General features: G+C 47.4%; 1 protein-coding gene across 6 annotated transcripts in view; it reads right to left on the bottom strand.

Moving 5' to 3' along the window:
* AK9 (adenylate kinase 9) overlaps positions 1-18,510 on the bottom strand; it is an 829,950-nt gene that overhangs the window by 577,865 nt on the left and 233,575 nt on the right. For all 6 annotated transcript variants that reach the window (XM_029595283.1, XM_029595287.1, XM_029595288.1 and 3 more), the window contains one exon: positions 1,311-1,474. In XM_029595283.1, coding sequence (XP_029451143.1) covers positions 1,311-1,474 — 164 coding nt within the window. The remainder of the gene's footprint in view (positions 1-1,310; positions 1,475-18,510) is intronic.

Below are 18,510 nucleotides of genomic sequence, written 5' to 3'. Positions count from 1 at the left end.
ATTATAACATCACCAGTTTAAGCATGACAGGGTCATCCCTTCCCCTTATCCAGGTCCGATGAGCTGTCTTCCGAATGACGTCGCAGCCTCTTTCCCCCATTTCGGACCCTCTGCCATCGTGGGGTCTCCAGGGGAGCAGTAGAAGAAGATGAAGATGAACTCCCCGTTGGGACAGTAGCGTTCACATGATGGCCTGCTGATTTCAAAATGGCGGCCGCTTCCTGCAGATTCTTAGCTGTGGTCGTGGCGCCGTCGATGGTGATAGCGATACCAAAGGGGAATAACCAGCGGTATCGGATATTCTCTTTACGTAGCAATGTCGTGATTTCTTTAAACTCCATGCGTTTCTTCAATGTCAGGGGAGACAGATCTGTGAAGATTTGTATGTTGTGGGATTCCCAGTCCCAGGTTGCCTTTTTCCTTGCGATTTGAAAAATTTTATCCTTCACAGGGAATCTGGTGAAGCAGACTATTATATCTCGAGGTTTTCCAGCAATTCTAGGGCCCAAGGTCCTGTGTGCCCTTTCCAAATCAACCCTTATAGCTGAGTCCTGTTCTGCCGTGCCCATGGATGCTTGTTGCAGGAGATAAGTACATAGCCTTTGTATCGTGGCTTCACAGTCAACATACATATCCGTTTCAGGAATGCCCCTGAATCTCAAGTTATTTCGTCGGCTCCTGTTTTCTAAATCTTCCATTTTAGCTGAAAAAGCATCTGAGTCTTGTGTGACCCTGGTCACCATTTTAGTGAGTGCCTCCATTTTCTCAGAGTGCACATCCAGACGCAGATCACAATCATCCACTCGCCTGCCTATTTCAGTCATTTCCTCCCTTAGTTGCTGAATGGTTGCCATGAGGTCTTTTTTATTGTCCTTCATTTCCTTACGAAGGTCCCCAAACCAGCGGCGAAAATCATCTTTTGTGGGGAGCTCCGAAGCTGCCGTCTGTGTGCCACTCAACATACTCTCCCCCTCGGATGCCATTTCACTCGAGACCGAGGCTTCCGGCGTGCTCTCAGGCCCCTCTTCTAAATCGGGAAGTTTTGAGAACGCAAACTGCTTTAAGTCAGTACCTTTTTTGCGCTGTGCCATCGCGATTGTTTCCGATTGAGGAATCAGGTGGTTTACCAGCTTTTACTGCAAGTTTCACGGGGGTACCGGCGGATTTCGGCCCGGAACGCGCGGGAGCTCTAGATTAGGTGGCCATCTTGCTCCGCGGCGAGAGCGCCCCCCAACTGCACTATTCTTAATGTAAAGTAATTAGATTTCACCAGGAGTACACAAATCTTAACCACTCTTAGTGGCTCTTACCTTTTTGATGGCTTTCTCCAGCTCTTCTATATAGAAATTCACAGGTAATGTGATTGAAATCTGTGCTGCCTGCTTTACAGCCATCTCTACCATCGCCTGCACAGATGGATGATCAGCGGTCACCTCTATCGGTTCGGATTTTATTGAAGATTTTCGGGAGGAGACTGCAAAGTATAAGTTGCATATTTGAAATAATGGATTTCATCATTCTGTGCTAGTTCAATACAATCAAAGAAATTACAACAAAGAAATCCCATCATTTGGAAGATAAATGAATCTAATTTTTATATATCGGATCTTAAAGATCAATTTTTTCAAATATGAAGCAACAATGAAATAAAGATATACCTGTCCCCACACATAGGAAAGATGGTTTTATGCAATTTTGCTTATTATTCTAGCACAGGGGTTCTCAACAGCCAGTCAGATTTTCAGGATATACACATTGAATATGCATAAGATAGTTCTGCATACAGTGGAGGCAGTGCATGCAAATCTATCTCATGCATATTCATTGTGGATATTCTGAAAACCTGACTGACTAGATTTGTCTTGAGGACTGTGTTGAGAACCTCTGCTCTAGCAAACTACAGCACACTGTAGATTTAATATTTGTACTCCAACACAGTATATTCAAATACAACTTTAAATAAGAACCATCCAGTTTTGTCCCTGTATATATGTCTGCCTATTTAATTCTTCTTATGCCTTATTAAATACAGACTATTTCCAAAAGCACAGAATGCATCTGTTGAAATGGACTCTGTCCTCGAAATAAAGATACGAAGGAAGGGAATTGCTAATTCTAATACAACAGTAAATTCTTTATTAATTCACTTAATGGACTTGAAACACTAATACATTTTGGAACATAATTTTGATATCTACTAGAGTCCTTACCGCTCAAGCTTGACAAATTGACATAACAGCTCCAATTAATTAAAAATATATATAGAGGTCACGTGATGTGGTAAGCAGGGAAGACATGTCTCTTCCTGGCTCCGGTCCTGCCTCGCTAATCGCGAACCATCCCACAGCGCTATGGTCAGCGTTTTATTTTCCGACTTCGCTGGGGACAAGACATATGTCCCTGGTCCGTTCTCACTGCAAGACACTTCTCCCGATGATGTCTAAGCCCGGCAAAAAGGATAAAGAAAAATCGAGGGCACCTGATCCCAAGATGGCGACCGCTACTAACAGTGAGTCTCCCTCCCTCTTGCTGCCGCTGGTGGATATCAAAGATGCGATCAGAGAGGCCCTCGATGAAAAATGGGCACTACTCACGGATCAGCTGGGGGAGGTTCGGGACACTTTAGCCGCATTACCTCCGCGGTTAGATGTCGCTGAAATGCGGATCTCGGCCTTAGAAGATACTGGGACCGTCACTGACACCAAAATGGCTGCCCATGATAAAGCCCTAAAGGATCTGCAAACAAAAATTGATGATTTAGAAAATTGGGCGCGCCGCGATAATCGCCGGTTCCTGGGCTTCCCTGAGGGTATTGAGGAGCGCTCGCTGTGTACGCTTTTGGAAACCTGGCTCCCAGATGTTTTAGCCCTGCCCCATCTTCAGGGAAAGCTGGTGGTGGAGCGAGCCCATCGGCTGGGGGCGAGGGTGCCGTCCTCGGGCCGTCCGAGGCTTGTTATTGCCAAAATATTGAATTTGGTGCACAAAGCAGAGATCTGGCAGGCATCCTGTTCAAAGTCTGTGCTGCTGTATCAGTCACATTCCATTCGTATATTCCAGGACTTTTCAGCTTCTGTGTCTGAAACGCAGAGGGGTTTCTCTATGGTTTGCTCCTCCCTACATAACCGCGGCATTAAATTTGCTTTGATGTTGCCAGCCCACCTGAAGATTTGGCATGAGGCTCGGGTCCATACCTTTGAGTCTGCTGCGCAAGCACAAGCCTTTGTGGACTCTCTTGCTACCTGACGGGACGTTGCTAGGATCCTGGATATTCGAGCCCTAGCTTGGTTTCTAAAGAGCCGCAGTAGCTGAAGAAGCTACCAGTTCTCACTTTGTTGCCACAGCCGCATGGGGAGGATAATACCCCTGTATTGTCTTTTAGATCATGCTGTGGATTTTTTTTTTTTGCATGTTGGAGCACTTGTATTGTGGCGTTTCTACTAGTTTGGTTATTTTTGGGTGATTCCCTCCTTATGCTCAGTCCAGCCAGCCACCTCACCCAGGTCAGCTCAGTGTCGTGGACTGCCTTTGGTGACTTCCATGAGTCGACTGAGGGTGGGAGAGGCAAATAATTAGGGCAGCTAGGAAAGAAGTTTGAAATTTTTGGCCTGGTGGTTTCTATCTTGAGAGCCAATCCAACTCCAAAGTGATTACATAGCTCTCTGATTATGTGAACTGCCTCTGGACTTATCACAAGTGACATTTCCTCAGGGACTATTCCTTGGGTTATGTGGTGGTTATAGTTAAGTTACAGGGGCAGTGGGGAGTTTCCATCTGCGGTTGGGGGAGGGTTAAACTGGGAGGGGGACCTGACCCCCTGCTTAAGGGGTAGGGGAATCGCCCCTTGATAAACGAGAGATGTGAGGAGGGGACCCAGATGCATCTTCACATCATCTCCGCACTTCCCTAAGGAAGTTTGAGGGATTAGATGTTGAGGAGTTCTGAGGGGGGGCTGTCCGGGAGACTTGAGGGGAAAGGGGAGGGATAGAGAGGGGAAGTGGGGTACGATGATTAGAGGTTGGGAAGAGGGAGGGAGGGGAGGGGGTGGGTGTAGGGTAGGGAGGGGAATGGGGGAGATTGGTTGTGTGTTTTTATGGATGAGTGATCGTGTGGTGCTGCACTTTTCATGTTTATTCTTACAGCTCTCTTGGAAAGGGGGAATCATGGGGGAAGCCTCGGCTGGGAGGGTTCCTGCCCGGCAAATCTGGATGTCCAACTGCTGTTCCCTTTATCTCCATTTTGTTTATGAATAATAATACATGGGTGGTTTCTTGGAATGTTTGTGGGATTCATTCACCTGTAAAGCGCTCCAAAATACTCTCCCTGTTGAAGAAAAAACAGACCCTGGTGACCTACTTACAGGAGACACATCTTTCCGTGGTTGAACATGTAAAATTATGCAGAGATTGGGTAGGTGAGGTTAGGTTTGCGTCAGCCTCCTCATGGTCTGCGGGGGTAGCCATTTTGATTCATAAGAGGCTGCCTCTCACAATTCATAAAGAAATCGCAGATCCTCAAGGCTGCTATCTTATCTTGGTTGCTGAACTCTATAGCCAGACTGTCGTGTTATGCAATATATATGCCCCTAATACCTATAGCCCTAGCTTTTTTAGGGGACTTTACTCTCACTTGGTCCCTTATATAACTGATAATCTCATTAATGGGGGAGACTTCAATACTATTCGAGACACATCACTAGATGCGTCTCAAACACGCCACCGAGAGCAGGGCATCGGACGGGGTCCACAGCTGTTGGAGGAAATGTTACATTTGTTGGATGTATGGCATATTTTGCACCCGCTGTAACGTGACTTTACACATGTTTCTCGCGCTCATGCAACCTTCTCGCAGCTAGACTACTTCCTAATTAGCAGTCACACATTCCAGCTGGTTCAAGCCACAGGCATTGATAATATCGTTATCTCTGACCATGCCCCCATCTGGGTGGACTTCCAGTTCTCCGGTTGCCAGCCCGGGATTAAACTCTGGCGCTATCCCTATTTTTTGGCTAATGATACACAATTTCGAGATTACATACGGTCCAAATGGGCGGACTACGCAGTGCTTAATCATTCTCATGCCTCATAGCTGGCCCTTTTCTGGTACATGGCGAATGCGGAATAAAGGGGAAATATTATTTCTTATGTTTCGCACCGTAGGAAAGTGCTCAATAAGAGAATTTTGATATTAACTGCCCAGTTATGTAAGGCCCGGCATCGGTTAGCTGCTGCAGGGACTGAAATGACATGGGATACTTTCCACGCTTTGTAAACAGCTCTCAATTCTCTCCTTCCCCAGCGGGTGAAGAAAAGTTTCACGTATTACCAATTCCACCTTTTTCAATACTTTTTTGTTCCATGGAAACCGATGTGATGTTTTCTTAACGAATGTCGGTATACAAAAAACTTTAAATAAATAAATAAATAAATAAATAAATAAATACTCCAATAAAACTGGGCGGATGATGTCTAATTTGATTCGGTCTGCTCGAACTCATAGGTTTATCCCTGCACTGTGAACTTCTCCTACTACGGTGACTCGAGATACCCCCTCTATATTGAAGGGTTTTCGAGACTTTTATGCCAAACTATATACTTCGGAGGGTGGGAGTGACGATGTTTATGATAGGTTTTGTTCACATCTATCTATTCCGTGTCTGTCCAAAGACCAAAAGGAGAGTTTAAATCAGCCCATAACGAAGAATGAAGTCCGCCTGGCCATTCGCCGCACCTGGCTTCTCAAAGCTCCTGGACCAGATGGCTATACCGTGGAGTTTTTTAAATTACTGGTTGACCAGATAGCAGGCCCCTTGGCTGCAGGGTAATTGGAACTGATCACCCGCGGTTCTTTTTCTGCTCATGACAATCTGGCCCTCATTACTCTTAAGGCAAAAAACAACAAAGGGACTACCTTACACCGTGGAAGATTTTATTAGAGGTGCCCGACTCGAACTGAGTTTCGCCAACAAGGCTGCATCAGGGGCTAAAAAAGTTAAAAAACAATCAATATTTTTTATAAAAGATTTTTTAAAACACTTCTGGTAACCCAAAACCTATATCATAAAAGAAAATTATTACTTACCTGCTAATTTTCATTCCTGTAGTACCATGGATCAGTCCAGACAGTGGGTTATGTCCCCAATCCAGCAGATGGAGTCAGCACAAGCTTTGAGGGGGCGTATCCATATATACTACTACCCCCTCTGCAGGAGTTCAGTATCGAGTATATCAAAGCCCGAGTAGAAACCCCCGAAGGATCAAGTTTGTGGAAACAGATAATGAAAACAATTGTAACTGCAACAAGTAAACCGCAAACATCCTACCAACTTGTAGGGAGCTGTGAAAAACAGTGAAAAGAAACGACTGTGAAGACACAGAACACTGCGAGCAAGAAGTAGCGCAGAGCAGAGCAGGATCAAGAACCCAAACGCGGTGGGCATCTGGAATGATCCATGGTACTACAGGAACGAAAATTAGCAGGTAAGTAATAATTTTCTTTTCCCTGTACGTACCTGGATCAGTCCAGACAGTGGGATGTACCCAAGCTTCCCTAAATCGGGTGGGGTCCTGCGAGGCCTGCTCGGAGAAACTGCTCACCAAAGTGTCCAGAGACCGAAGAGGCGAGGTGCAGACGATAGTGCCTCGAGAACGTGTGTAACGATTTCCAGGTGGCACCGAGCAAACCTCCGCCCAGGAAGCCGCCTGAGAAGGTGTAGAATGCGCTACGATTCCGGGTGGGGGAGTCCGACCCGCCCCAATGTAGGAAGCAGCAATGCCGGCCTTCAGCCATCTGGCAATGGTAGTCTTCGAGGCCTGAGACCCCTTCTTAGGACCGGCCCAGAGTACGAAGAGATGGTCAGAGGTCCGGAACTCATTTTTGGCTCCAGATAGAGGCGCAGAGTGCGCTTGACATTCAAGAGACGGAGAGACTTCGGCTCTGAGGAAGAGAAGGACAGCAACTCCACCGTCTGGTTCACATGGAATGCAGAAACCACCTTCGGAAGGAAGGAGGGAACGGTGCAAAGTGAAACTCCAGAGTCGGAGAAACGGAGATAGGGCTCTCTACACGACAGAGCCTGCAGCTCCGAGATGCGTCGAGCGGAACAGATGGCCACAAGAAATACAGTCTTGAGAGTGAGATCCTTTATCGTTGCGCTGCACAGCGGCTCGAACGGTGGTCCCGACAGGGAGCGAAGCACAAGGTTAAGACTCCAGGAAGGACAAGGGTCCCATAACGGAGGACGCATATGCTTGACACCCTTAAGAAAACGAGCAATGTCAGGATACTGTAGAAGAGAGCCCCCATCACTCAACAGCGAACCAAGGGTGGCCACCTGAACCCGTAGTGAATTATAGGCGAGCCCTTTTTCCACCCCCGCCTGTAGAAACTGAAGGATCTGAGGTACAGAAGCCTTAGCGGGTCTCGTGGCCTGGCTGGTACACCACAGCTCGAACACCTTCCAGACTCGAACATAGGCCGCCGACGTCGATGTCTTTCGGGCCCGCAATAGCGTGGATACTACCGCCTCCGGGTAGCCCCGACGCCGGAGGCGGCGCCTCACAAAAGCCAGGCCGCAAGACAGAAGAGTTCTGCCTGCTCGAAAAATACCGGGCCCTGATGTAGGAGCTGAGGGAGGTGCCCCAGCCTGATTGGCCCGTCGATCACCAGCTGTAGCAGGTCTGCAAACCAGGGTCGCCTGGGCCATTCTGGGGCGACGAAAACCACGGTCCCCTGATGGCTTTCTATTCTGCGGAGCATCCTGCCCACCAGGGGCCATGGTGGAAAAGCGTAGAGCAGAAGATGTGGCGGCCACGGGAGGACTAGGGCATCCACTCCCTCCGCGCCGCGCTCTCTCCGGCGACTGAAGAAGCGTGGAGCCTTGGCGTTGAGAGCGGACGCCATCAGATCCAAGTGGGGGGCCCCCCACCGATGGACGAGAAGTTGCATCGCTTTGTCGGAGAGAGACCACTCTCCGGGGTCCAGCAGTTGACGACTGAGGAAGTCCGCCTGGACGTTGTCCACACCGGCGATGTGCGAGGCTGCTAGCCGGACGAGATGACGCTCCGCCCATTGCATCAGCAGCGCCGCCTCGAGCGCGACCTGCGGGCTGCGCGTGCCTCCTTGTCGGTTGATGTAGGCCACGGTGGTAGCGTTGTCCGATAGGATTCTGACTTCCCGGTTCCAAAGAAGCGGGAGGAAATGTCGCAGAGCTAGCCGGACCGCTCTGGTTTCCAGACGGTTGATTGACCACTTTGCCTCCACCGTGGACCACGTCCCCTGCGTGGCGCTTCGATCGCAGACTGCACCCCAGCCTGCTAGACTGGCATCGGTGGTCACCACCACCCAATTTGGCAGATCGAGGGACACGCCACGGGCCAGGTTCGGCGGATCCAACCACCAGCCCAGACTGTCCCTGGCATTCTGCGGGAGCGGGAAAATCATCTGGTAGTCCTGCGATACTGGTTTCCAACGGGAGAGGAGCGCCCACTGTAAGGTTCTGATGTGCGCGAAAGCCCAAGGTACAAGGTCGATGGTGGACCCCATCACTCCCAGGAGTTGCAGGTAGTCCCAGGAGGTGGGCTCTGGTAACGCAGAGAACCGTCGTGTGTGATCCCGCAAGGATTGAGCTTTGTCCTGGCGCAGAAAAAACTTTGCCCAGTAGGGTGTCGAAGGTCGCCCCCAAAAAAACCCAAGCTTTGCGAGGGCATGAGGGAGCTCTTGGAGAAGTTCACTACCCATCCCAGGGAATGTAGAAACCGTACTACTCGAGTCACCGCTGAGTGTCCATGATCGAATGACTTCGCCTGGAGGAGCCAATCGTCCAGATAAGGATGAACCAGGATGCCCTCCTTCCGGAGAGCTGCCGCCACGACTACCATGATCTTGGTGAAGGTGCACGGCGCCGTCGCCAATCCGAACGGGAAAGCCGTGAACTGAAAATGCTGGTCCAGAATTTTGAAACGAAGGAAACGGTGGTGGTCCGGGCGGATGGGAATGTGCAGGTAGGCCTCCGTTAAGTCCAGGGAGGAGAGGAACTCCCCCCGATGCACCGCCGCAATCACTGACCGGAGCGTTTCCATGCGGAACCGAACGACTCGAAGGGATTTGTTGACTTCCTTGAGGTCTAGGATAGGCCGGAAGGAACCGTCCTTCTTTGGTACGACGAAATAGATGGAATAGTGGCCCGAGCCCACCTCTCCGAAGGGCACGGGCGCAATAGCGCCTATCTCCCGGAGTCTGTCCAGAGTCAGCTGCACCGCTCCTCTCTTGAGGTCCGAGCCACAGGGGGAAAAGATGAACCTTCCTTGCGGGGGGCGGACAAATTCCAATGCGTAGCTGTGTTTTATGGTATCCAGGACCCACTGGTCCGAGGTGATCCGTGCCCACTCCGCGTAGAAATACGTTAGTCGGTCCCCAATCCTGGGGACAGGGGAGTGGGCGAGACTGGCATCATTGTGAAGACTTGGTATAGGGGTTCCCGGTTCCGGGAGTAGTGCGTGCGGGCCGACGACCGCAAAAGGAGCACGACCAGGGCTGAGACCTGGGGGCGGATGACCGGGAGCCCGCCTGTCTGTATCCCCTGTAGCGCCGTTGAGCTCTGGCTCTGGTCCGAGAAGAAGAAAATGCTCTGGATGGTCGAAACCTATCCTCCGGCAGCCGATGAACAGCGTTCTCCCCCAGGGACTTGATGATCTGGTCCAAATCCTCCCCGAAGAGGAACTTGCCCCTGAAGGGAAGAGAGCCCAGACTCGACGTAGAGGAAGTATCAGCCGCCCCATTGCGTAGCCACAGTAGTCGTCGTGCTGCCACTACCGAAACCATGGATCTTGCGAGGACCCGAAAAAGGTCGTACGAGGCGTCCGCCCCATACGCCACTGCGGCTTCTAGCCGATCTGCCTGGGCAGCCTCATCGGACGGCAGGTTCTGAGACGTGAGGAGTGAGACCTCGAAAACCCGCTTAAGGAAAACTTCCAACTTACGATCCTGTGTGTCCCGCAACGCCGCACCTCCCGTCACTGGGATAGTCGTCCTCTTCGTGACCGCCGACACTGCAGAGTCCACCTTTGGGACCTTGATGAGGTCCAGAAATCTTCGGGGAGCGGGTACAGCTTTTCCATAGCCCAGCTGCTCTTCAGGGAGGCCTCCGGGGTGTCCCATTCCCTGGTGAGAAGTTGTAAAAACGAGTCATGAATGGGAAAAGCCCGAGCCCTCGGCCGGAGTGCCGCCAGGACAGGATCTCCCTTCCTTGAAGAAGTGACGACAGCGGGAGCTACTGGGGCAGGCGGGTCTGGTGGCGGGTCCAAATCTAATTCTTGGATGATCTGCGGGATGAGGTCGTCCAGCTCTTCCCTCTGGAAGAGGTGTAGGGTACGCGGATCATCCCCCTCCTGCGTGCCGTCCCCTTGTCCCCCGTCCGGGAGGTCAAGTCCATGTCCCGCTGGGTCTGGCACTGCCCCCACTGCCGCGGGCGTGGATCGGACCCGGGTAGGAAGGCGGGAGGCCCCCACTCCCGGAGGGTCGGGGGGGGGCCGGCGTCGAGGGCGACATCAGAGGGATCTTAGGAGGGGGGGTCCCACAGGTGCTTCCAGCCCCTGCAGATAAGCGGTATGCATGAGCAGGATAAACTCCGGAGAGAACCCCGGCCTGCTCGGGTGCGCTTCGGGGGCGGCGTGGTTCCTGCTCCCTGGCTCTGGGTGCTTGGTTCCTGCACCAAAATCGGGGGAACACCCCCACTGGTAGAGTCCTCCAGGGATCCGTTCTCCCTCGTGGCCGCCAGGGATCTGTTCCCCCTCGTGGCCTGCGCCTCAGGGCGCTCAGAATGTAAAATGGCCGCTGTTCCCGCCAAAAATGGCGGAGTGGCCGGCCCGCGCCGCCCGGGCAAAAAAGAGAAATCAGTCAGGGACTGTGAGGTACCTTCCCCCCCGGGAAGGCATCGTGCACAGATGCCCTCCCGGGAAATCAGGGACCCCGGGTCTCCGCAGGCCGCAGAGCGGGACGGCTGCGGCATCGGGATCGCTGTAGGAGAAAAGAAAAAGCCACGGGGGGGGGGGGGGGGGGCCCGCGCACAAAAGCACCGCTGCGGGGGGGCCCGGTCGGCCCGCACTGCCCGCTGTCCGAAAATAGAGGAGGGTGCCACGGGGGGGCCTTCCCGGCCACACGACCCGCCCCAGACATCTTTCCCTAAATGGCTCAGCAGCCCATGAGGAGCTGTAAAATGGCCGCGGGTGAGGGAGTAAAGAGCGAAGAGGCCAGCTCCACCGGCTTTCGCGGGCACCGGGGGCTGAGCTGTGAAGGAAAAAACTACAAAGGAAAAACAAACTTACCCCTGGCTGCAACGAGAAATAAACAGCAAGGCCGCAGAGAAGAGACAAGGAAGATAAGCCACTCCCCAGAAGTTGAAAGAACTCTGCCTTACTTTTTTTTTTTTTTTTTAAACTTAATACAAACTTGATACAAACTTGATCCACAGAAAAAGACAACAACAAGCCATAATCAAGCAAGAAAGTGAAGAAAAAGAAAAAGGAAAAGGAGGGGAAGCCTGATTCCCCTACTCGCATCTGCTGGAGTCAGAAGATACTGAACTCCTGCAGAGGGGGTAGTAGTATATATGGATACGCCCCCTCAAAGCTTGTGCTGACTCCATCTGCTGGATTGGGGACATAACCCACTGTCTGGACTGATCCAGGTACATACAGGGAAAAAACACTTTTTGCAAAAAGCATAAAGAAATACTTATTTCTATATTAAACATTTTTCATAAAATTAACCATCATAAAATGTAAAAGCATCCATTCATGACATGCATAACCAAACATTTTTATATTATCTAGCAAAATCTTAAAGATGTGCTTATCAATTTCTCATACTTATGCAAACCAGCAAATCGTATATAATGGTAAAAAACGGGAATAATTACCTTTATGCTGTAAACATACTCTCACCACAGTAAGAGTCAATATACCAATCTGTGTATTGATTGTTGCAATAAAACTAAACAAAAAACACAATTTAATGTTGTTTATACAAATTAACAATCATATATTATAAATTCTTATATATGATTAGGTTGACTTCATATTCTCAACAGCAAATTGAATATTGTGCTTACTCAAAACTAATGTAATCATATCCTTAAAACCTGAATACTATCCTAGATTCTATACTGCACAACTTTTTCCATGCCAAACAATTTAGCCTTTCAAAAAATAGACCCATCCTATGTAAACTTATAAGAAAACAGAAAAATCTATCTCCTGGTTTAGACCTACATGTTCCACAGTGTTGAATTTATAAATCAGTCGTTGTTCCATACGGAGTAAATTTGTATCCAAATCTCCCCCTCTCCAGTTCATTCTAGGTTTATATAGAACACAAATTTGTGATTTGCCTGGTTAGAGTGTTCAACCATCGGTTCCCCCTCAATTTTTCTGTTTATCGCACTTCTGTGCTCAATCAGTCGCTTATTTAGGGACCGAACAGTCTTGCCAATGTAAAATTTCATGCATGGGCAGGAGGCTACATACACTACACCCTCGCTCTGACAATTTGTAAATTGTATCAATTTGTATGGTTCTAATTGGTCATTAAAAAGAATCTGTTTTGTTTTAAGGTTTACCGAACACACTGTACAGTGACCACATGGGTAATGACCCTGGGGTCTCACATCTTTAATCTGTTTTTGTGGAAGGGCAGAGGGGACGAGAAAATCTTTCAGATTATGTTCTAGTCTGTTTGCAATAATTAATCTTTTGTGTGAACTTAGAAAAGGAGATGTACGTCAACGAGTTTGAAGAAAAAATGAAATTAGATCAGCAACATATGCAGAACATTGTTCTATGGCGTAGATACATTGACGATGTCCTCATGATTTGGAAAGGGGATATAGATGGTTTGTCTCCTTTTCTAAGTTGGTTGAACAGTATAGATAATAACTTAAAATTCACCATGACATTTTCAAAAGAAACGATCTCATATTTGGACATTCAGATTACAGTTCAAGATGGCAAGTTGGTTACGGATCTCTATAAAAAACCTACCGATACTAATAAATTTTTAGATTACACTAGCTGTCATAATAAATCAATGAAAAATAATCTACCCTATTCTCAGGATACGAAGACTATGGGCCTCATTTTCCAAGGAGTTACCACGTGTGATAAATTCACACTAACAGCCGTTAACACAATTGCAAATTTGTAATTCAGGGGGGTGGAGCATATGTAAAGTGAGAAACAGCGTTAGCATGGCTAATAGCTACAACCCTTTCATTTGCGTTACAGGGCAGTGCACAACAATCCTGGCTCCAGCATATGGGGGGGGGGGGGAGAGAGAGAGAGAGAGAGAGAGAGAGAGAGAGAGAGAGAGAGAGAGAGAGAGAGAGAGAGAGAGAGAGAGAGAGAGAGAGAGAGAGAGAGAGAGACTTCCTATAATGCTTATGCCCTAGACAGGTATTTGTATCCCTATGGGAGGGCCACCTAGTAACTCGAGGTGGGGATTAGGTATGAGCATAGGGGGTTGTGGGCCACTTTCACATTCAACATGAGACCTACGGAAAGAACAGTGGTCTCTAGTGAAGATGACGGCCAGCAAATCTTCACTAGAGACCACTGTTCTTTCCGTAGGTCTCATGTTGAATGTGAAAGTGGCCCACAACCCCCTACGCTCATTAGGGATGTGAATCGTTTTTTGACGATTTAAAATATCGTCCGATATATTTTAAATCGTCAAAAATCGTTAGGGCCACGATACAATACCAATTCCCCCGATTTATCGTCAAAAAATCGTAAATCGGGGGAAGGGGGAGGGCAGGAAAACCGGCACACTAAAACACCCTAAAACCCACCCCCTACCCTTTAAATTAAATCCCCCACCCTCCCGAACCCCCCAAATGCCTTAAATTACCTGGGGGTCCAGCGGCGGTCCGGAACGGCCTCCTGCAATTGAATCGTGTTGTCTTCAGCCGGCGCCATTCTGCGCCGCCATTTTGCAAAATGGCGGCAGCCATAGACCAACACGATTCGACTGCAGGAGGTCGTTCCGGACCCCCGCTGGACTTTTGGCAAGTCTTGTGGGGGTCAGGAGGCCCCCCCAAGCTGGCCAAAAGTCCCTGAGGGTCCAGCGGGAGTCCGGGAGCGATCTCCTGCCGCGAATCGTTTTCCGTACGGAAAATGGCGCCGGCAGGAGATCGACTGCAGGAGGTCGTTCAGCGGGGGTCCCGGAACGGCCTCCTGCAATTGAATCGTGTTGGTCTATGGCCGCTGCCATTTTGCGCCGCCATTTTGCAAAATGGCGGCGCAGAATGGCGCCGGCTGAAGACAACACGATTCAATTGCAGGAGGCCATTCCGGACCGCCGCTGGACCCCCAGGTAATTTAAGGCATTTGGGGGGGTTCGGGAGGTCGTTCAGCGGGGGTCCCGTTCCGGACCCCCGCTGAACGACCTCCTGCAGTCAATCTCCTGCCGGCGCCATTTTCCGTACGGAAAACGATTCGCGGCAGGAGATCGCTCCCGGACTCCCGCTGGACCCCCAGGGACTTTTGGCCAGCTTGGGGGGGCCTCCTGACCCCCACAAGACTTGCCAAAAGTCCAGCGGGGGTCCGGAACGATCTCCTGCAGTCGAATCGTGTTGGTCTATGGCTGCCGCCATTTTGCGCCGCCATTTTGCAAAATGGCGGCGCAGAATGGCGCCAGCTGAAGACAACACGATTCAATTGCAGGAGGCCGTTCCGGACCGCCGCTGGACCCCCAGGTAATTTAAGGCATTTGGGGGGGGGGGTTCGGGAGGGTGGGGGATTTAATTTAAAGGGTCGGGGGTGGGTTTTAGGTGGTTTTAGTGTGCCAGTTTTTCCTGCCCTCCCCCTTCCCCCGATTTAGCTACGGACCGCCGCTGGACCCCCAGGTAATTTAAGGCATTTGGGGGGGGGGTTCGGGAGGGTGGGGGATTTAATTTAAAGGGTCGGGGGTGGGTTTTAGGGTGTTTTAGTGTGCCAGTTTTCCTGCCCTCCCCCTTCCCCCGATTTAGCTACGGACCGCCGCTGGACCCCCAGGTAATTTAAGGCATTTGGGGGGGTGGGGTTCGGGAGGGTGGGGGATTTAATTTAAAGGGTCGGGGTGGGTTTTAGGGGGTTTTAGTGTGCCGGTTCACGATTTTAACGATTTTCACGATACTCTAAACACCCAAACGGCGACGATACGATTCCCTCCCCCTCCCAGCCGAAATCGATCATTAAGACGATCGAGGACACGATTCACATCTCTAACGCTCATACCTAATCCCCACCTCGAGTTACTAGGTGGCCCTCCCATAGGGATACAAATACCTGTCTAGGGCATAGGCATTATAGGAAGTCTCTCTCTCTCTCTCTCTCTCTCTCTCTCTCTCTCTCTCTCTCTCTCTCTCTCTCTCTCTCTCTCTCTCTCTCTCTCTCCCTCCCTCCCTCCCTCCCCTGAAACAGGCTGTCTGGGAATATCGTGGACCACGATACCCCTGGCTGGACACCTTCGTGTACTGCGATGATTCATTGGTTGTTTTATCGCGGTGCACGATGTTTTCGCGATTTGCGACTCCAGGTCCGCGAATGGCGAAAACATCGCGTGCGGCGATGTTTCCCCACTGCACGAAAAATGCCTTATTTGCATAGGACACCCCTCATGCGTTACCACTGCGATATTGGAAAATGAGGCCCTATGTACTGAAGAGGAAGTATTTGAACAGAGAGCAAAGGAACTCGAAGTGAGATTCACACAAAAGAATTATCCAAAGTCACACATTGAGGCAGGATATATGAGAGCTCGAGCTCAGGAGAGACAAACATTACTGAAACCCAAACAGAAAGAAAAAAAGGATGTGGTGGCTTTTCCTCTAACATATAATCATATGACCCATAAAATTGTTAGAGTTATTAAGAAGAAATGGGAGATCGTGCGGAATCTAGAGTGATTTGAGAACAGCAGATTAATTATTGCAAACAGACGAGAACGTAATCTGAAAGATTTTCTCGTCCCCTCTGCCCTTCCACAAAACCAGATTAAAGATGTGAGACCCCAGGGTCATTACCCATGTGGTCACTGTACAGTGTGTTCGGTAAACCTTAAAACAAAACAGATTCTGTTTAATGACCAATTAAAACCGTACAAATTGACACAATTTACAAATTGTCAGAGCAAGAGTGTAGTGTATGTAGCCTACTGCCCGTGCATGAAATTTTACATTGGCAAGACTGTTCGGTCCCTAAATAAGCGACTGATTGAGCACAGAAGTGCGATAAACAGAAAAATTGAGGGGAAACCGATGGTTGAACACTCTAACCAGGCAAATCACAAATTTGAGGACTACAAATTTTGTGTTCTATATAAACCTAGAATGAACTGGAGAGGGGGAGATTTGGATACAAATTTACTCTGTATGGAACAACAACTGATTTATAAATTCAACACTGTGGAACATGTAGGTCTAAACCAGGAGATAGATTTTTCTGTTTTCTTATAAGTTTACATAGGATGGGTCTATTTTTTGAAAGGCTAAATTGTTTGGCATGGAAAAAGTTGTGCAGTATAGAATCTAGGATAGTATTCAGGTTTGCCTATGCAAGGAATGATACATAATAACCACATCATTTTACATAAATAAGGTTTATTTTGATGTGCTACAATTGTAACACTTATGATAAGAATGTATTGCGTCTGACTAATAATGGCTGCAGTATCTCTGGATCAGACTTTGTAATTTATAATCTTTTTATAGAGTGAATTTATTCACTGAATGTCAGAATTGAAGGAAATGACGTCACATTTTCTGACGTGGTAATAATAATACAAAATTTTTTTTTCTCACTAATGGATGCAGCATCTTATAATATCCTATTTTTTACTTTTTCACTTATTTTATAAGTTTTTTATTTCATTTTCTACCGACTGTAGAGTTGATATATTTGTTTGATTGACATGTTTGGAAGGAAATGACATCATAGTTTTTTGGCGCGGTTTTGTCTTGAGCTGACTATATAAATGACTATACAGCTAATGAACTCCCTTAGTTGCAGTATTATTTGTTCTTTGACAGATCTCTGCGTTGTAAGGTAAAGACTGGTTCTTCTTTGTGTGAATGCTAATAGTGGAAATGGTTGGGTAATTATGTTGTAAAGATTTTAAGATTTTAAGATTAGTAAGGTGTTTACACATTGTTTTATCACTCTGTTATCACTCTGCTGTTACTTAATCATTGAATAGCATTAAGAGACTTCCTAGTGTTTGGTGCGAAGTTTCTTGAAGAAGTGCTTATACTATTGATATTGAATAAATCCTTTTAGAGATCGCTAAGGCTTTTTGATTAATGGTTGTAGCATTTTTAAATATCTTGTATGTTTGAATATCTAGTATTTTTAAAGCTTTGCATTTTACTTATTGATTTGACTGCAGAACACATTTGACTGACATATTTGGATGAAAGTGATGTCATTTTTTATTTTGTCTGAGTGACTATATAAATAAATACATAGCGAATGAACCCTCTGAGTTGCAGTACTGTTTGCTGCTTTGAAAAGTTATGACTCTCCCGAATGAATGTTAAGAGTTGAAGTGGTTTTGTTAAAGAATTTTTTTAGATCAGTAATATGTGTGTGTATATATATAATTTTTACCTATTTGATGTCACTTAATCATGTTTTTTTGATTGAGCATAAATCTTAATTGATACAGTGACATTTTCCCCCTTTTTTTAATTCACAAGGTAGTTTCTATACTGTCCTATAGAGTGATGAGCATACATTATTAGTTTCATGATGCTATACACTGTCATACTGCATATGTTTGTGCTAATGATAATTAATATAATTATAAATATATTTTAATATTATGTATTTTTTAAGGATATGATTACATTAGTTTTGAGTAAGCACAATATTCAATTTGCTGTTGAGAATATGAAGTCAACCTAATCATATATAAGAATTTATAATATATGATTGTTAATTTGTATAAACAACATTAAATTGTGTTTTTTGTTTAGTTTTATTGCAACAATCAATACACAGATTGGTATATTGACTCTTACTGTGGTGAGAGAATGTTTACAGCATAAAGGTAATTATTCCCGTTTTTTACCATTATATATGATTTGCTGGTTTGCATAAGTATGAGAAATTGATAAGCACATCTTTAAGATTTTGCTAGATAATATAAAAATGTTTGGTTATGCATGTCATGAATGGATGCTTTTACATTTTTATGATGGTTAATTTTATGAAAAATGTTTAATATAGAAATAAGTATTTCTTTATGCTTTTTGCAAAAAGTGTTTTTTATGATATAGGTTTTGGGTTACCAGAAGTGTTTTATAAATCCTTTTATAAAAAATATTGATTGTTTTTTAACTTTTTTAGCCCCTGATGCAGCCTTGTTGGCGAAACTCAGTTCGAGTCGGGCACCTCTAATAAAATCTTCCACGGTGTAAGGTAGTCCCTTTGTTGTTTTTTGCCTTGGCTACGTGGGACCGCCTTCCGATTTGCTTTATTG

Source organism: Rhinatrema bivittatum, chromosome 3 (genome assembly GCF_901001135.1).
Source record: "Rhinatrema bivittatum chromosome 3, aRhiBiv1.1, whole genome shotgun sequence".
Classification (NCBI taxonomy): domain Eukaryota; kingdom Metazoa; phylum Chordata; class Amphibia; order Gymnophiona; family Rhinatrematidae; genus Rhinatrema; species Rhinatrema bivittatum.
This window is presented reverse-complemented; position numbering and strand designations above follow the sequence as displayed.